The sequence below is a fragment of the Zonotrichia leucophrys genome, chromosome 9 (assembly GCF_028769735.1).
Source record: "Zonotrichia leucophrys gambelii isolate GWCS_2022_RI chromosome 9, RI_Zleu_2.0, whole genome shotgun sequence".
Taxonomy (NCBI): Eukaryota; Metazoa; Chordata; class Aves; order Passeriformes; family Passerellidae; genus Zonotrichia; species Zonotrichia leucophrys.
The window spans coordinates 1413688-1431993 of NC_088179.1; the positions used below are offsets into that span (position 1 = coordinate 1413688).

At 43.1% G+C, this 18306-nt stretch overlaps 1 protein-coding gene across 1 annotated transcript; it reads right to left on the reverse strand.

Annotated features, from left to right (window-relative positions):
- Positions 1–4093: 4093 nt before the first annotated feature.
- On the reverse strand, positions 4094–16812 carry PARL (presenilin associated rhomboid like). Its single transcript, XM_064721305.1, has 10 exons — positions 16766–16812; positions 16475–16673; positions 15304–15444; positions 12985–13033; positions 11545–11640; positions 9993–10142; positions 9575–9645; positions 8098–8199; positions 6218–6315; positions 4094–4425 (listed from the first exon to the last, which is right to left on the reverse strand). Exons 1-10 carry the CDS (start codon positions 16810–16812, stop codon positions 4308–4310), a joined length of 1071 nt encoding a protein of 356 aa, XP_064577375.1. The 3' UTR covers positions 4094–4307.
- Positions 16813–18306: the final 1494 nt, after the last annotated feature.

Below are 18306 nucleotides of genomic sequence, written 5' to 3' on the forward strand. Positions count from 1 at the left end.
TAAAAGTGAAGAATGCAGATAAACTGATATGCCACCTATTGGAAAATCTATTAAAAGGCTAACAGGACAGGCATTTCATTTCAGAATATAATAATCCAATTACAGGTGGTTATCTGATAAGCAAGGGGTAATAGCTTTACATTGAGGGAGGGCAGGTTTAGATTTATTAGTGAAATAAATTTTTCCTAATGGAGGTGCTGAGGAACAGGTTGCCCAGAGAAGCTGTGGATTCTCCATCCCTGGAAGTGTCCAAGGCCAGGTTGGATGGGCTTGGAGCAACCTGGGATAGGGGAAGGTGTCCCTGCCCCTGGGAGTGGGGTAGAATGAGATGATCTCTAAGGTCCCTTCCAACCCAACCCACACCATTCTGTGAAGTGTTATTAAGAAATTAATAATGCAATGGAAGCTGAGAAGGTAAAATTTATTGCTTTGTTTCAGCTAAGCAGTTTCTATCCTAGTGAATTAGCACCTCACTTCAGTCCAGATTTACACCTGCCCGTGGGGTGAAGGAGGACTGGGAATGTGCATATGGACTGGGGCAGAACCTCTCCTTGAGTGTTTGGCCTCTCTCTGAAACACAATCATGGCACAAAAGGAAATTCTTTGCACATGATCCTGTTGCCTAAATATCTGATTTAGCACTTGCCCCTGCTGCTCCCAGTTTTGATTTCACCATCCCCCCTCCTCATGTCAGCTGGGACAGGGTGACTCAGAAATGTCAGGTAAAAACATTTTGATCCCAACACAGAACTCTTATCCAATACTATATAGGCTGTTGGATGCTGTGTTTCATTTGCTGTCTGAAAACTCCACAAATGTAATTCTACTTTTAGGAATATCCAGGGAAACATTTATGAATTTTCTCCTGCTCTTGGTTTTCTGGAACTGCTCTATTCTATGTTGTAATTTTAAAAAATACATCGTATCTGGTAAAGAGAAACAGACTTTCCAGCCATGGGAGAAAACAGAACATGTGCTTTATCATGTTATCAGTGGCACAGTACAAATGATGCTCTGATCCTTGTTCCTAGGCCTGACTTAGCAAAATCCATTGAATAAATCGGATGTCTCTGCTCATCCTGTGCCTGACACTTCCTAGCACTGAGTTCAGCTCTGGCACTGCATGTCTCTGAGCCCACCTACAGCATCAGGCAGTGCTTGCAGCAGCTGCTCATCACAGCTTGTAGGATGAAATTGGCACAAAGGCTAACTCAGACAGGAAAACCAGAAGATGCTGGATGAGATTAAAAAGTTGTCTGCATTTAGAAGATTTGTCATGATTAAAAGCTTGGGAGGAGGAGGGGTGGAATACTGCAACACTAAGACAAAAGCCATCAAATCAGAAAGCAAAACAGCTTGCTGCCAGGAATGGGGGCTGAAAGCTCAAACAGTTTTAACACTAAAATGAAATTCCAATAGAGCAGATCACTAAAACAAATTATTCCTTAAAAATGGCAAGGCCAAAGCAGACTTTAAAGCCACAGAAAAAGGATGAAGAATTGTGTCTCTACATGATTAACCACGACTTTATACTTATTGCTGTTTTCCTACACAAACACTAGCTGTTGTCTCTGCCAAGTGTCCACATAATCACCACATTGTATTTTTATTCACAATAATCTCTTTGAAAAGGGAGGGGAAAGTCTTTCCATGTGGTTGGTTTTGTTTTAGGTAATTGGTTCTTTTTGTTGTTTTTTTTTCTAGGGTTGGATTTTAGGCTTTTTCTATCATTCTTCTAATTAATTTTCCAGCCAAAGGTGTGACTAAATGCTGAGACACTGACATGTGCTGATGCCACATTTTGCAAGAAGTGCATATTTGCTTGTCAGAAAGGTTTCTTATGTACTCCAGTGAGCTGTTGTAATTTCAGGGCATTCCTTGTCTTGGTGACTTGAGAATTGGTTTTCCTATTGGAGTAATTTTGGGCAGAAAAGATAGTTTGTCTTTCCCAGAAAATGCTGCAGAAAGGCTCAGGTGCAAAATGACATGAAACCCACTGCTTGGTGAAGATTTTTGTACAACCTTACATATGGCACACACCTCTAGAGTCTCTGTAAATGAGGAAAATTGAACAGCCTTTAGAAGGACAAATGCTCTTATGCCTAAAGTTAAGGTGAAGCTTAGGCATAGACCCTCAAACCACAGCCACTGGCTGGAAAGCTGGTGACTTCCAACCTCTGTGCCAGTTCCAGGATGTTTTTCAGGTGCTTTGAGTCCCTTCCTGCAAGCTGAAAGAGTGCAGCAACACGCTGCAGGGAGGTCTAACACAGCACAAGCGGGACTTCCCTCTCTGCAGGTGATACAGGGTCAGGAGGTATTGGTGCTGTGTTGAAGAACTTAATTGCAACTTTGGCTTATCCTACTAGGCCTGTAAAATATAATGTTCTTCAGGTTTAATACACACTATTTCCTGCAGCATTACTGCCTGCAGTTTTCAGCCAGGATCTCTGAAAAACTCTCAGCAAATAATTGTTGTTGAAGAGACTGGATAAGTTGTTGAGTGCACAAGAGATAACACAAGGAAGAGAAACAGGGAGAAAATAGGAGTGGACAAACACAATAGCTGCAAAGCCAGCAGTGAAGTAGTCTGAGGTTTGGCTTTTGAGCTTCTCTGGCATGAAATGCTCCCTTAGGACAAGCCTGCTCAGAGGCCACCAGCTGCTGCTGCTGGATTCTCCGTGCCTGTGCTGGGCTGTGCCGCGTGTTCCGCTGCCCTCTCTCTGCTGCAGGCAGGGCTGCATGGCGCCTGAAGCTCTGGCAACAGCCATGCTTGGCCAGAATACCCCAGCACAGAGCAGGGAAGGGGAGTAAGTGACAGACTGGAGACTGAAAGCCAGATAACTCCAGGAGCAGAGCAGAGGAATATTGGCTACTCCAGCTCCTTCATTTTCAAGTGTTTACGTCACCAGGCACATGGAGTTACACATCCTCAAGTGCCTCATTTTTCTAATGAAGAGAAAAAATTAAACAAGCACTGGCCTGGGACAGGGAGTTTACACCAATTTTGTACTCCATCATTTATTAAAGCTGGTGCCACTTAGCATTATGTATTCCCTTTCCCCACAGAAATGTATTTTATGTGAGGCACTGCTATAAAGTAAAAACACCTAAGTTGCTTCTTACAAATGCAACATGTTCTTTGGCAGGTCAGTCCTTGTGGAAGGACTAAGAGCTGACAGGAAAGAGTTAAGGGCTTGAAGCCACCAGCTTGTGTCTGGGCAGATTCCTCAGCCTTTGGCAATGGGTTCAGGATCAGCCCTGCACGACAGGCACAGAGCAGCAGCACACCCCAAATCCAGTTTTTACTTGTAAATAGGAGCACTGGTCATGGTACTACCCTCAGGTTTACTTTAGCAGTTACTTCTGTTTACAGCATTGCTGATCTCAGGCACCTCATCTATTTTTGCTGAAGCTGCTTATTTTCTAAAACTGGCAGATTCTGAACCATATGGTACAGGTTTAAAGTTCTTAGAAAAACCTTAAAGAAAACTAACAATACAGCACAGCTTAAAGAATATCCCTCTACCCCACCCCAAAATCAATGTAGTGAAAGAATACAGAAAGGAGTGTAACTCATGGTAGAATATCAAAAACCACAGGATGTCATTCTTCCCCTGCATGTCATTATGAAAAGGATATATCATTGTAGTAAAATCTAATAAGATCTAAAAGCTTGCTGGAACTCAACAGAAAAGAAAACCACAAGTTGAATAAATCACAGGTGACAAAGCTGGACCATCAAACCAGTTACATAAGCCTTGGCAAGCAATCCACTCTTGCTACATGTATTTCAAGTTTCAAATCAAACAAGACCACTGCCTCACTTCATCCAATATTTTCAACAACAAAAACCACTGAACTTCACCAAATTAGCCTTATTTGAGTCCTACTTTCCCTTCTAGGAAAGCACCTTGTATTGTCTGGCAGACATTAGGGGTCAGTGATCCATTAAATTCTTCAGTTCTGAAAATGTTTATCTTGCTAATATTAACCAGTTGCATCCCATTTTCATTTTTTCTTTAACAGAGATTTAGGTCACTTAATTGAAAAACATGTTTTATTCCACCTTTAAAAAGGTAATGCAGACTGTTACTTCAGAAAGCAATAGGATAAAAACCTTTATTGTTCCACCTTTGAAAGAGTTCATTTTCTATGGGTATGAATTTTTGTAACATAATTTTGTTACATCAGAAACTTCAGCTCCTTAGAGGCTTAATATGGAGTAGCAAAAACACCTTCCAAACCAATTCAATCCCATGTCTTCAAGTAAGATACCACTTGGGCACGAGGAAACTCTAGGATTGGAATCAGTTAGATCTTCCACCTCCTCCCTTTCCTGTGTTCTTTGTCCTCATTTCATGCCAAGCTTTCACCAGGGGTTCTCTGTTCTTCCAGATGAGCTCGTGGCCATAAGTCACATACCACCTGGGAAAGAAAGCCATGGGTAAAGTTAACTGTGACTTCCCTCTGCATCTGAGGGAAAACAGGCTGAGCCTGAAACCCAGGAAATACTCAGTGTAAGAGACAAGATAAAGTAAGGCACAAAGAACAACGTGCTTGCAAAACAGCAGGTAAGCCACTCATTCTCTTGACTGCAAACAGTTAACTTTGTTGTTCTTGTTTGTCTCAGTCCTGAGAATGAACAGTTTTCCTGCCTTTAATTTCAAGCTGTTGTGATTTCCACTTAGAAAGGCATAAAAAAAATCTCCATATAAAAGACTGTTAAAACAGTTGTGTTGCTTGTGCTGATCCTCACTGACAACACCAAGGAAAAGTGTTCTTTCTTCTCCTATATAAACACAACTGCCCCATAAAGAACAACCATATTCCATTCAAAATGAATTCTCTTCTATGTGCACCTAAAGATGAATCTATCAAAGTGTTCTAGCTTTGTTTATATTCCCAGACAATTATACATGCTAATACATGAATATCAATATAAGTGATTAGCAATGGAGGTTATGGAGGAGAGGCATGAGGGGAAGCAACCACATGGAAATAGGCTGAAGGTTCTCTGCCAAGCCCAGCTCCACACCTGAATCCTGAGGAACAAAAGCCCTTTTCTGTGAGCCAGCAGCCAGTGAACTGGCCATCCCTTTAAATCAGACAGCTGCTTTCTAAAGTGGGAGGCAATGTACAGAAAATACTTTGGCCATTCAACATAGGTCCTAAATAAGGCCCTTTCTCTTTTAGCATAAAGTGATCAAACTCATCACTGAGTAGAACAAACAGGTATAAATATGTAGGTGAGGAAAGCAAGACACTTGCCAGCTCCAGACCATTTCTACTGCAACTGCTATCCTCTTTTAACATGTGAATCTGCCTCACCAATGCAGACTGTTCCTCCTCACAATGAACAAGCTGATTCAGATCCATCAGGGCAGAAAGCAGTTCTGAATCAGCAAGACTACATCATGCATTTGTGATAGCAGAGACAGGGAGAAAAGGAGGCTGTACAGCACAGAGCTCACTGACACCAAAGCCAAGAAACAGGGAACTATTTGGTCTACAAGCTGGTTTGCCTTTAAATGTGGCCTAGTGAAATCTCAGGTAGGCTTTTCAAATGCCTACATAAAATATTCAAAATGCACCTAGCAACAGGTCTGCAATTGGGTAGAAGGGGAAAAATTCAATGTAGTTCAAACATGGAACAATACAGAACTGTTTCCTACAAACTTGTTTCTAGTAGTTCTTACTAATTAGGAAGAACTAATTTACTAATTTGTCCCCACAAAGGCAATACAGCAACACTGAGAAAACTGCACTAGAGGCTGCTCAAAGGAATTTGGCCTGAGCTTTTATTAACTCTGTAGCTCTCTGTAAATTTGCAATTAGAGGAAAAACACTGACACAAAGACATTTTTTTAGCTCTTTAAAGTTATTTTAATTTGTCTATTCTGTGTTTTGTGGGAATCTTTTCTGCCCTGTGATTCTCTTCAATGTGCTGGCAAGTGCAGGACAGAAACAGCCAGCCCAGGTTACAGGAACACCTGACATTTAATCCATGATTCTGTGGCAGTTCAGCTCAGTTCTTTCAGCTCATCAGTTAACAATGTTTTCCACAAAAATGTACAGCACTAAAAGGGTAACACTGAGTTGTACTCATTGCTAGTTAAAGACAACTTTACAGAAAAACCCCACACTACAGCAATACAGGAAGAGAGAAAAATACAGGATTAAATTAAATACAAAACAGAGTTAGTAAATACAGACTTACATTCCAAAGAGAGCTCCTCCAAGGTGTGCAGCATGGTCAAAAAGTCTCCAGCCTAAAACAAGCCCTGCAGTGTCAAATGCAATTATGGCTTTTAAAGCCTAGAAATGAGAGAACATGGAATGGACAGGATCAGTCGCAGCACAAAATGGCCAATGATAAACAGTTTTCTATTCTAGCACAGAGCAAAAATTTGGAATCAAAAACATCCTATAGATTTTATATCAAAGAAATTACTGTAAAAAAGTTGTTTTAAAACAAGAGACTCAGTCTCCAACTGTATTGTGCTGTCAAAATACAGAATGTCAGGAGCTACAGAATAGTGCAAGGTGGGATGTGTCCTTTCTGAGCACTCAGTCTCTTCCAATCTTCATTTTTAAGGCTACAAATACATTCCAAACTTGGGTCAGGAGGAAACAAAAATTACTTGAAAGAGCACGTGCTATAAAAGACACAAAATATGTAATTGCAACATTCTCATTCTCTAATTCTGCTGTAGCTTAGATTTATGTGCATCTGTGCTCCTGAACACAACTCTCTAGTGGATGGAACACGTGGGGCAGCAACCCTGTTATCTTATCTGATAGAAACATTGGTTGGAAGGCAGAAAATCAGGAAGGCAGTGAACAACTCCACAGCAGAGCAGCACGAGCTGCTGCTGTACCATCTTCAGGAGGCAAAGGCACCAGAACTGTCAACAGACAAGACTTTACTAAATGCCTCCTTTCATAAAGACTGACAGATTTAATGCTGGGATGAAATGGTACTTTAGGCACGATTTTTCCTTAAGCATGAGTGTTAGAATAGAAACTCCATTGTTACACTGGCTTGTTTCATTTGAAAGCTCATCACAGTATAGGTAAGGTAGATTAAAGGACTATGTAAAGTTTAGATAAACAATTATACAATTACATAGTTGGGCCAAAATCATTCCAATGCTTCTATGCAATAGCTGATATTGCTCCTGTTTTGCAGTGAGCACTTGCCCATGGCAATGCTCTCTGTGGCTCTGCCTGTATTTCCACCCTGGCCACCTTTTAAAGAAAGATGCAGTTAAAGGGTAGCATGCAAAAAACCCCAGGTCAACCCAGGCAGAATTGCAAGAAAAACATGAAGGCTACATCTGAGAATGTTTGTTCAAATCTATAAGCTTCACTTACAAAGAGTATTAAATCTCATGATCTTGCAATGACCTGGCTTAACTGCTTTAAGCAGTAAAACACCTTTAAGCAGTGGACCAAACATGATTAACTTATTAAAGCAAGTTGAGATATACATGAGAAGCTTTTCTTAAATGTGGCAGTGGGCGTGCATAAAACAACTTAATGAAACAAAAAAAAGGAGTCCTAGTACTACACACAAAGACAAGTCTTAGGAGCCTACTTCTAATTCCAAATGTGTTCCTGAAAGTATCAAAAGATGATATGAGAAGGCAAATGTTCCTCCAGGGCTGGAATATCATCTCAAGAAGTGAAATTCTGTGTTTCTCATCTTGATAAATTTTTCTTTAAAGACTATGTGCCAGTTTTACATCAGCCTGTTTCAAGTGCTGCTATAAAAATATCACCCATCAGAAAGGAGAGGATGTGTATGTAGGTTTCCTCAGACAGGTGAACCTGACTCCCTCCCAGCTTCTTTCACTTCTTGGGATTAGATCTGAAACAGACCCCTGGAGGATGGGATTTAGGATAATTCTGAATTCACCACACTCTGCTGTAATGCCTCTGCTAGGCTGCACCAATTCAGAATTCCCTGTGACTTCTATGAGCCCTCTTCTCTTTTAAAGTAAATTTAACAGCTTAGAAACACAGAGGAAGAGGATACTGAGGAGAAAGGGGAAATGTTTTGAGAGTAGCATTTCTTTGAAGTCCAAAGGCACTTACACTTCCTGCTGTAAATGTGAACATTGGGAGGAGGATGATGGCCAGTTTTGCTTCTGGCATCTTCGTGCACACGGCTGCAAGGACAGTCATTATAGCTCCTGACTGCAAACACAGGAAAATACATCAAAGCAAGCTAACATGTTACATAAGGGATAATATCTTTTTCTGCATGTGAATCTGTTTTCCTTTTAGCTTTTATTTTCAAATGCAGCCCTGTGGCAAAACTCAAAGTACATCCATCTTCTGTCATCACAGAAAAGTTCCAAATAAAAATAAAACAACACACCACTATTTAATTTCAATATCTGGAATTATAAATACTGGAGAAAAACATCCTTCAAATCCTCTAACATAATTAAGAAATACCCAATCCTAAATTTAAGATAATGATTTCTAGAAATGTGCTGTTTCTCAAGTAAACCCTAGAAATCTAATATTTATTAGTCAAGCATAGACATATCTGATGAAGCAAAATCATTCTGAAGCTTGTACAAAACCAAGGAAAAGAATAGATGGACAGGAACAAAAATCTTCTGTCAATGAAACAAGTAACTCCCTGGACTGTACACTAAATTGACCATGGGGTTTTGTATCCCTGAAATAATCTCAATGGAAAGGCTCTGAATGCAGCAAACTAATGCACTGTGTGGTAATTTCAGTAAGTTCAGATCAGTAAGACTAAGGGAAAGCAATTTGCTCCTGATATAATTCATTCATAAGACAAAAGGACAATACACATACAGTATTTCCAAAAGTTCTAACTTCAGCACAGCTAAAGAGTTTTTTTCATTCTAACAGAATAATGAGAATCTGACTTTGGGCTTTTATCAAAATTATTCAGTTTAGTAAGTTAAGCCTTTAAAACCTGGCAAATGCCTAGGTTAACCTCAAATTTAATGCAAGGTAAGTGTTTTAAAATGTTCTACTACTAAAAACACTTGGAAAGAACTGGCAGCTACAGAAGCTCCTCAGCCTGCCTCATATTGTTCATCGTGTGAGGCTTTTGGCAGGAGTGCTGCCCTTCCTGCACAGCATGCCCTACAACTTCCACTGGGATCACATGCTGAGTTTGATTGTCTGATTACATTATCTCTTTCCAAAGTATTCTATTTTTAATTAGAGAAGACTGCTACACAATTACAAAATACCATTTTTGCAATAAAAAGTTACATAACTGATCTGCTCAGGGACAAGAGCTCCTGCTGTTCAGGACTCATTTCCAACCCTCAGCACTAAGGGATGTTAGTTCTGGGCAGCTGCTGCAGCAGAGGAACATTTCTGAAGAACAGACAAGCTGTTGCACAGGAGAACCAGTTCAGGAGAACCAGTTTGTACCTGGTTACTTGACTCTGGTAAACCTTTCTAGTGTCCATTACCCCACATGTACTCTTGGCTTTTAAAGAGGTGAAAGGATAGAGCAGGCTTTTAAACTGGCTTCAGAGATCATGATGAGTCTCTCATATTCCAAGGTACTTACAGCTCCAAGGGATGGTTCAAACCTTCCCGTGGCCATTTTAGCGACGTAACTGACAAAAGTGGAGATAACCCCTGAAAAAGAGAAATTACTACTGAAAATCATGGCAGCAATGCAGAAAGTACAAATTAACTGTCATCTCTTGTCACAAAAATTCCAAGAGACTGTACTAACAGCTGTTTGATTTTGGTAGTAAAGCAGGAATTAAAACCAGATACAGTTTTATATTTCAAAGCCCAGTATCTTAAACCCACCAAAAATCTGTATGACAGCAAAGTAGTACTGCCTTTAGTATAAAGCAATGTGTGGGACTGAACAATGGCCATCTGTCATCATGTATCTATTAACCAAGCACACATTTTACTTTTTGAACACATATTTATATTTTTTAAGTGTTGTAAATATATATATTTAACCTTACCAGCAGAAAGGTACACTGCAATGAACTGCTCACAGCCCAGAAGAGAGACAATGCTGCTGGAAAAGCTCCACAGAACATACATATTTGCTGCCATGTGGAAGAGAGAGAAGTGACTAAACGTAGAGAGCAGCATGGGAGAACACAGGGCTCCTACAAAAGAGAAAAGCAATGCATATGAAGTCAGTATTTTAATTTGCTTCAACTTACACATCATGTAGACTAGAAATGTATCAAGAGACACTATAAGGATAATTGTGCCTAGATTCTCAAATACAAGCTAGGAAGTAAACCCAGCAATGGAACAAATTTCAAATTCCAAGCAATGCCTTTTGCAAAGCAAGAACATATACCCCAAAGATATGCAAGGTAAGTGTTTTAAAACATTCTACTTCTAAAAACACTTAAAAAGTTGTAATAATAGTCTTAGTTACCTACTGGGGACTGTTTCATAGAAAACATTATGACATATGCCCTATGCTTTGAAAAAGAAAAAAGGTATTTCATTTATATAGGTATATGATGAAGGATTTTTAATACATGAGCAGCCATATAGAATGAATTTGCCACATAGATGACCTCACAGAAAAAAGTTTTCCTTTCTGCAAAAGCTACTAGCTCTCCTCACTGAAATAGCAGCCTTGAAAATGCAAACAAGCCAATTAGCAGGTTTGAAGGTCAACATTATTTAGAACAGGAGTGTTTGGGGTAACAGGCTCAGATCTGGGTAGCAGATATCTTTAGCTTTGGAGTGTGTGGAGGAACTGGCTGAGTTTCCACTTTTTCAGCAGAAATTAAGATGTAGCAGGAAGTACCTTCCAAACATAATTGTCTCCTTGTCCTTTTAATTCTTTTCTCTGGTGTAAAAATGAAACCCCATTTTTTAAATATTACTAAATTTTTTCCTAGGTTAATATCTTCAGCACATTTCACACACAGTGAAAGCCAAGTTGGTGCTTGGGTTTGTTTGGGTTTTCCCAATGTGATTGAAAGCACAGCTTTGAAGCAAGGACTGTACACAACCTACAGACTAATCCTTGTCTACTGATGAAAGCATGCATGCACATGACTGATGATGCTCTGTCTGCATCCCACAAAACATTAAAAGGGAGAAATAATCACATTTGAGTCCAGTTTATGAATGGCATTACGTAGTACAGCTTATTGTCCTCCTTCACTGAGTGCCTTGATTTGCACTCTGTCCAAGGAAGCAGTTTGGATGCTGTCACTGGGAAAAGCCCCTCTCACCTTTATTCAGGCAGGAGCTGCATCCCACTGCAGGCAGGAAAAGGCCAGAGAGCAGGCAACAGTTCTGACGTCACCATATTTAGAACAGCACCAGTTGTGTTTGTTTTAGAAAATCAGATCCATTACTCCTAACATTGTTCCCCTCAAACCATTTCCTGCCTAGATGGAGTAATGTGTTTGAGCATGACTGAGATTGCTTGTGGGTGATGCTCTCAGAAAGCCAAATGCACCTGAGCCTTCTGCAGTATCATCAGAGGCTCTGTCACACCTCTGTGTAGGAAAGGCACCTGAATTATTGTTCACTTACTGGAGGATGGATTTGAGGTGAAGTATGTAAACATAAACCGTCGCATGCCAGGCAGTCTCCACAAACAGAACACAAAGACATTTGCAGCTATGATACCTAACAAGAGGGGAAAAGAAAGTATAAAAGCAAATTAGCAATGTAATACACCATAATGCTTACTGAAAGCAAGTATTTAAAAAGACAGCTTGTAGAATTGTACTTTTTCTTCACAATTCCATTAAAAGCAATATCCACTTCTTACTTTGTACACAGTTTAGAAAAAGCAATGAAAAAGACTGAAAGCTACATTTATATAGAGGAAGTCTTTCAGAAATATGACATTTAATTGCAACTGTTCTAACACACAGTGTAATGAATCCAACAGTCCACAAAGATCTGTGCTGAGAAGGTTCAAGCTATGGTTTCAAACTGCCACATTCTATTGCAGAATCAATGAAAAAGGAGCCAGCTAAGAGGTCCCATTTCCTGCCCCTCTCGCTATTTATTTCCAAATGCCACTGATCTTCTGCACAGTTGCATTTCACTGCACAAGAGGAGAACACTGGGGGAACCATTCAAATACACAGTACATATCCTGTCCATTTCTGGAGGGGAGTTTTGGTTTTAAGAAAACTGCAAAGTTGAATTGTCTTTGTGACCTTTGGGAGACAGCAAATACAGCTTTTTACTTCACAGATGTTATTGCTATCTTACTTTACTTTGAATAGGAGTGTAAATTATTGGAAACATAATGAAAATGTATTATTTCTTGTTTAAAGTGCCCTCTCTATTTCTGTCCAAGCATTTAGGTAAACTGTTCTATAATACCAGGAAATATGAAAGGTGAAACAACTTAAATGGCATTTAAGTAATGGATCTTACACTAACAACCTGCTAATACAGATTCAGTATTAGCAGGTTAATGTAGAATACATAGCAGGAGATAGGGCTCAGCTACTGGATTTGAATCAAGCTCTCATCAATTTTGTTTCACACATTACTTTTATCTCAGGGATTTGGCATTAGGCTAACCAATCAAAACTACATTATAACCAAAGGAAAGCTCAAAGGCTAATTTTTTGCTACTTTTCATATGTCATACTGCAAATATGTAACTATTAGGGAATTTTTAATTCCCACGTTTCACTGGAATATATCCACCTATTTCTTCTAAAAGCATTTGCTGTTTTTCATAATTCGTGAGCAAAATATTGCTGGGGGAGGATTCTACTTAATCCTCCACACTCTCTCACAGATGCACAGGAACTTTGTTAAGGCATACAAAAATTAGTTTGTGAGAAGGAGTGGTAGCAGAAATAGTGTATGTGCAGGTGTAAATTTCCACATGCTTTGTGCCCAACAACCTAAACAGGGTATGAAAGCCATCTGTTTTAGTATACTGTACCTGTTTGCCATATTTCTCTTCCTGTGAATGTCTAATACTTGTAAGCTAACACAAACCTGTCACAGTCCGCTGACCCTCAGTCAGGTTATTCCACCAGCTGTTAACCTGGAACAGAAGTGTTGTCCATCAATGCCACCATGAAGCACTTGCAATTTCAGAAACAGCCAGGTAAAGCTTATGCATTTTTAAGAATGGAAAGCATCTGTTTGAAATCTGTGAAGTAAATTGGTTTCAATTTTTTTTACTTCTGATTGCTTTAGCTTTTCAAGTTGACATTTCCTTACTGAAGAACAGCTATCTACCCTCCTTTTCATAAAATACCCAATATGGATGAAGAGTTTCTCCAAAAAGAGTTGGATTATATCCTTTTGCACAACTCCAGTGGGTTTACCCTGCTTGCATTAAACAAAGATCTAGCCCATAATGCTGACTTTAGCAGATTAGCCAAAGTTAGCATAAATCCTGCCTCGACTAAGCCTCACCCTAATGCTGTCTAACATCACACCACCCACCTTTGAGTGATGCCACTTTTGTGCCAGGATCACTTTTGCAGAGGTGGCTCACAAGATGTGGAATCCATTCCCCCTTGCGTCCAGTTCACCCAGCCCTCCTCCAAGTTTAAAACCCCTGAAAAAGTTTATTTTGAGTGCAGTCAGCCCACAGACAAATTGCACCCCCCTTGCCATTCCTCAGCTTTTGTAATCATTTTGCACATATATTTTGTTGCTACCTCAATGACCTTCCAACCATATTGATGGGCACAATATCATAAAAATTATCTGCAGGTTGGAGGCAGGGGATGTAATGCTGTATGAAAGAAAGTATTCACTGTTTCACATCAAAGTAACAAGTTCATTGCATTTTTTGTTTAATTCTCTGGCAGAGGATAGTCTTCAGTATAAGAAAACAGAACAGATATGATTTTTCTAAAATACAAGGATTATATGCCCTCAGAAACAACGGAGGAATCCTGAACTCTTAGAAATAGAACTTACCCATTGAAGATGGGGATTGGGAGTTTAAGCCTATTAACAACAGTGCAGTTTAGCTTTCTTTTTTGGATAGCTAATCACCACATCTTCCCCTTCAAATGTTGAAGGAAAACAAAAGTGTAAAGACATAATTATTTTAAAATATTAAGTGCTGATCACAATCTCCCCTGCAGTTCATTTACACCAAGCAAGAAAGCCCACTGGGATAAAAGTAATTTTTTTTCTAGCAGCTTATACATGGCTCTGTGGTCTGGAGTTTTGATCAAGACAGTACTGGGAACGCATTAATGTTCTACATTCTGGTGAACTGTGTTTGCACAACTTCAAGATCTTTTGCATTTCTCACTCTGCAGCTGCAGGTTGCAACAAGTTGGAAGAGGACACAACCAAGCAGGTGATCTGAACTAACCAGAGATATTCCCTACCAAATAGGAAATTGGCATCTCCCCAAAAGAGAGGATTTCAGGAGCTTTAACATATTTTTCTCATGAACTGGTGGGCACTGGTCTTTCCACATGACATTGTGAGTAACTACCTATGCATCACTTCCACAGCAGTGCTGGTGTGCACCATGCACATCAAAAAATCAGCTCCTGTGTGTCCCAGGATCCCAAACCTCTCCAGCTCCATGCTCAGCCCTATTTCCCCTTGGAAGGAGACCTGAATGAGTACCAAGGCTGGTCTATCACAAACCAGTAGTAACCTTGAAACAAATGCAAACATACATGAATTAAAATCTAAAGGACTGATATTTTTGGGATGCCAACTAAATGTATGACAAATTTTGCAGCACTTATTTTGTTCTTGCTGCCTAAACTTAAAAGAATTTGTGTGGAAATGTCAACTCTTAAAGTAAAAAAGCCCTCTAAAACCTTGTATTTTTAAGGGTTTAGAGGGTGAAGATATGCATTTCAGAAGTCAGAGAACTGAAAAGCCTTAAGCATAAGACTGAGAATTTAATCTAGTTCTGTCCTCTGAGAATTCATGTTCACTTTTGAGAGCACTTAAGATAAAGCAAGAACATTTGTTGGGAGGTTTTTTATGGTGAAAAGGCAAATGGTACCTAGTTTAGATGAACAAATTCCTACTTCTGACCTCTCCTTCCTGCAGTTCTGGGTGAAGATGGTATTTTTCTCCATTTTACCACTATAACCTTCACAGTGATATTGAGCTACAGTTTTCTAGAAATAATTTTATCAGTTTTCCTTGCACAGCAACTTATCCACTGTAATTTTTTGAGCAGCCAATATTTCTGCAAGTTCCAAATCAGAGCAACCAGGACAAGGATGTGTTGTACAAACCATGCTCACAGCAGAGGAGAGCTGAAGCTGTGCCTCGCAGGGCTCAGCCCCTGTGCGAGCAGCCAGGCTCGGTTTTGTGTACCTGCTTTCTGAATTCTCCTCTCTTCTGCGGCCGCATTTTATCCATCCAGTCCGCCCGAGCCTCCTCAAAGTAGGTCTGGACGCGCGACTTGAGCGACTCATACTGCCAGATGGCGGCGGAGCCGAAGGCCGAGCCTGTGAACTGGGGATAGGGGAATGGCTCACTGAACTGGGGATACCGGGCATGGGTCAGGGAACTGGGGGTACTGGGCACGGCTCAGTGAGCTGGGCATACCGGGCACGGCCTGGGCATACCGGGCACAGCTCAGTGAATGGGGGATACCGGGCACGGTTCAGTGAATGGGGATACCGGGCACAGCTCAGTGAATGGGGGATACCGGGCACGGCTCAGTGAATGGGGATACTGGGCCCGGCTCAGTGAATGGGGATAATGGGCACGGCTCAGTGAATGGGGATACCGGGCACGGCTCAGGGAATGGGGGATACCGGGCACGGCTCAGGGAATGGGGATACCAGGAATGGCTCAGTGAAATGGGGATACTGGACAAGGCTCAGTGCCTGCCCCAGGCCCCGGCTGGGGCATCCCAGGCAATGCCATTCCCGAGCATGGCAGCGGGACCTGCGGCACCGCTGACCACGGGACTCACAGCATGGCACAGCCCTTAAGGCTGGAAAACACCTTGAAGAGCATGAGTCCAAATGTCAGCACCACCACTGAGTTCACCATGTCCTCGAGTACATCCACGTGTTTTCTGAACACTTCCCAGGGATGGGACTCCATCACTGCTCTCAGCAGTCTGTGTTAACGCTTTGCAACCCTTTCTGTTGTCTGTTTTTTTTTCCCTAACATCTAATCTAAATCTCTCCTTGTGCATCATCAGGCCATTTCCTCAGGTTTACTTGATGTTCAGTGTCATGAGATGATGCTTTATCAAAAAGGCTCACAAACAAACCGGGTCAATGAAATTACTAAGTTCACCGAAATGGAATGAAACTGGGATAGCTTTACGGTATTTCCATTGATTTAGCTGTAGTTACATTGTATTAGCTGATTATAACGCTACAGTATTTAGCCAAGAACCTCGCGTTAACTTTGAGGGACTGGGCAGCGAAGCCCAGGGAGGAAGCATTCCCCCAACACCGATGGAATATGCTCCTTACCGACTCGCTCTCCTCAGCCAGGCACAGCACCCGGCCCAGGAGCCACTTACCCCTACGGCGAACAGGAGCGGCTTCACCAGGCGGCGCGGCGAGGGGCGGCCGGCGGCGGCGGTGGGTGACGGCGGGCAGAGGCTGCGGCGGGGCAGCGGCGGGCCGGGCCGCGCCTCGGCGGCGGCTGCCGGGGGCTCCTCGGGCCGCGGCCGCGCCCGGCGGAAACCCCGCCGCGGCTGCAGCAGCAGCAGCGCCAGCCTGCGGGGGAAACATGCGAACCGTCAGCACCGCCCGCCCCAGCCGCCTGTGCCCTCCCTCACCCTCCCCGTCTCTGGCCGTGCCGGCGGCACCTGTGCGGCCGCGGACCCCCGGCGCGGGCCCAGCACCGCCACGCCATGTTGGCGCCTGCCCGAGCGCTTCCGGGGCAAGCGGGCGACATCTTCCCGCCGATGGCGGGCGAGCCGCTCGGTCACCGCATGGCAAAAGGCGGGCGCGGTTCCCCGCGGCTCTTGGGCCGCTCCGCACGGCGGGTGGGTGGGTGCCCGCGCAGCTCCCGGTGCCGCCGCCGAGGCTCGGCGGGCAGCGCCGCCGGGTCGGAGCCTCCCCGGGGCCGCCATGTCGGGTGGGTGGTGCTCGCTCCGCCGCCATGATGAGCGTGGCAGCGCCCTCACCGCCGCGGCCCCTTGGTGGGCAGAGCTGGCGCCGTGAGCCCGGGGCTGCCGTGATTTCACGGAATCAAATATGCTGAGTTGGACGGGACCCACAAGGATCATCGAGTCCAGCTACTGGCTCCGCACAGGACCATCCCAAAGAATCCCACCGTGTACCCCTGAGTGTTGTCCAAATGCTCCTTGAACTCTGTTAGGCGTGGTTGTGTGGTCACTTCCTTGGGGAGCCTATTCCAGTGCCCAGCCACCCTCTGAATGAAGAACGTTTCTCTAATAGCCAACCTGAATCTGCCCCGACACAATTTCAGGCCATTCCCTCGGGTCCTGCCACCGGCTACCTCAGCTCAGTGCCTGCCCCTCTTCTTCCCCTCACGAGGAAATTGCCATGAGGTCTCCAGGCTGAACAGACCAAGTGTCCTCAGCTTCTTCTCATATGGCTTCTCAAGGCTCTTCTCCATCCTTGTGGCCCTCCTGTAGACACTCTGGAATAACTTAATATCTTCTTAATATTGTGGTGCCCAAAACCCTCCAGGACTCGAGGTGCGGCTGTCTCTGAGCAGAGCAGAGCAGAGCAGAGCAGAACAATACGCACCCTGGCCCTACTGGTGATGCTGTGCCTGCTGCCCCCTAGGACACAGTTGACCCTCTTTGGTTGCCAGGGCACTGCTGATTCATATTCAACTTGGCACTGACCAGGAGCCCCAGGTCCCTTTCTGTGACACCGCTTTCCAGGATTTTGTTCCCCAGTTTGTAGGTACATTGGGGTTTTCCCATCCTACGTGCAGAATCCAGCACTTTCCCATTTTAAGCCTCACACAGCTGGTGATTGCCCAGCCCTCTGATTTATCAAGGTCTCTCTGCAGGGCTGATTTCTTGAACTGCCCTCTAGAAGCCTTATGGAATAGGCAGAGCTTTTTTCTTCCTAGCCTGCAGCAGCCCAGGAGGGGCAGTGGAGGCTGGAGCTGCTGCCTCAGCACTGCCTTGCTCCATGTGTGGCTCCATATCACCTTGCCACACCTCAGCACCTTCCCTCCCTGGGCTCCTCTGCCCTGCCCCACCTCACTTCACCCCACCTTACCTTACCTTACCTCACCTCACCTCACCACCGGGCTGCTCCAGCAAAGGGCTGCTGGGTGACCAGATTCCCACCCCACCAGCTCCTTCAGGTCTCTTCCCTGTATCTGTATCAAGACTAGTTTAGCCAGCAGGACCAGGGGAGTGAT

Coding starts and splice junctions, on each gene's coding strand:
- PARL (XM_064721305.1), bottom strand. CDS start 16,812: ATGGCGTGGCGGTGCTGGGCCCGCGCCGGGGGTCCGCGGCCGCACAG. Junction 16,674..16,765: donor GGGGGTCCGCGGCCGCACAG/GTGCCGCCGGCA, acceptor TTTCCCCCGCAG/GCTGGCGCTGCTGCTGCTGC. Junction 6,316..8,097: donor TCACATTTACAGCAGGAAGT/GTAAGTGCCTTT, acceptor TCTCATTTCTAG/GCTTTAAAAGCCATAATTGC.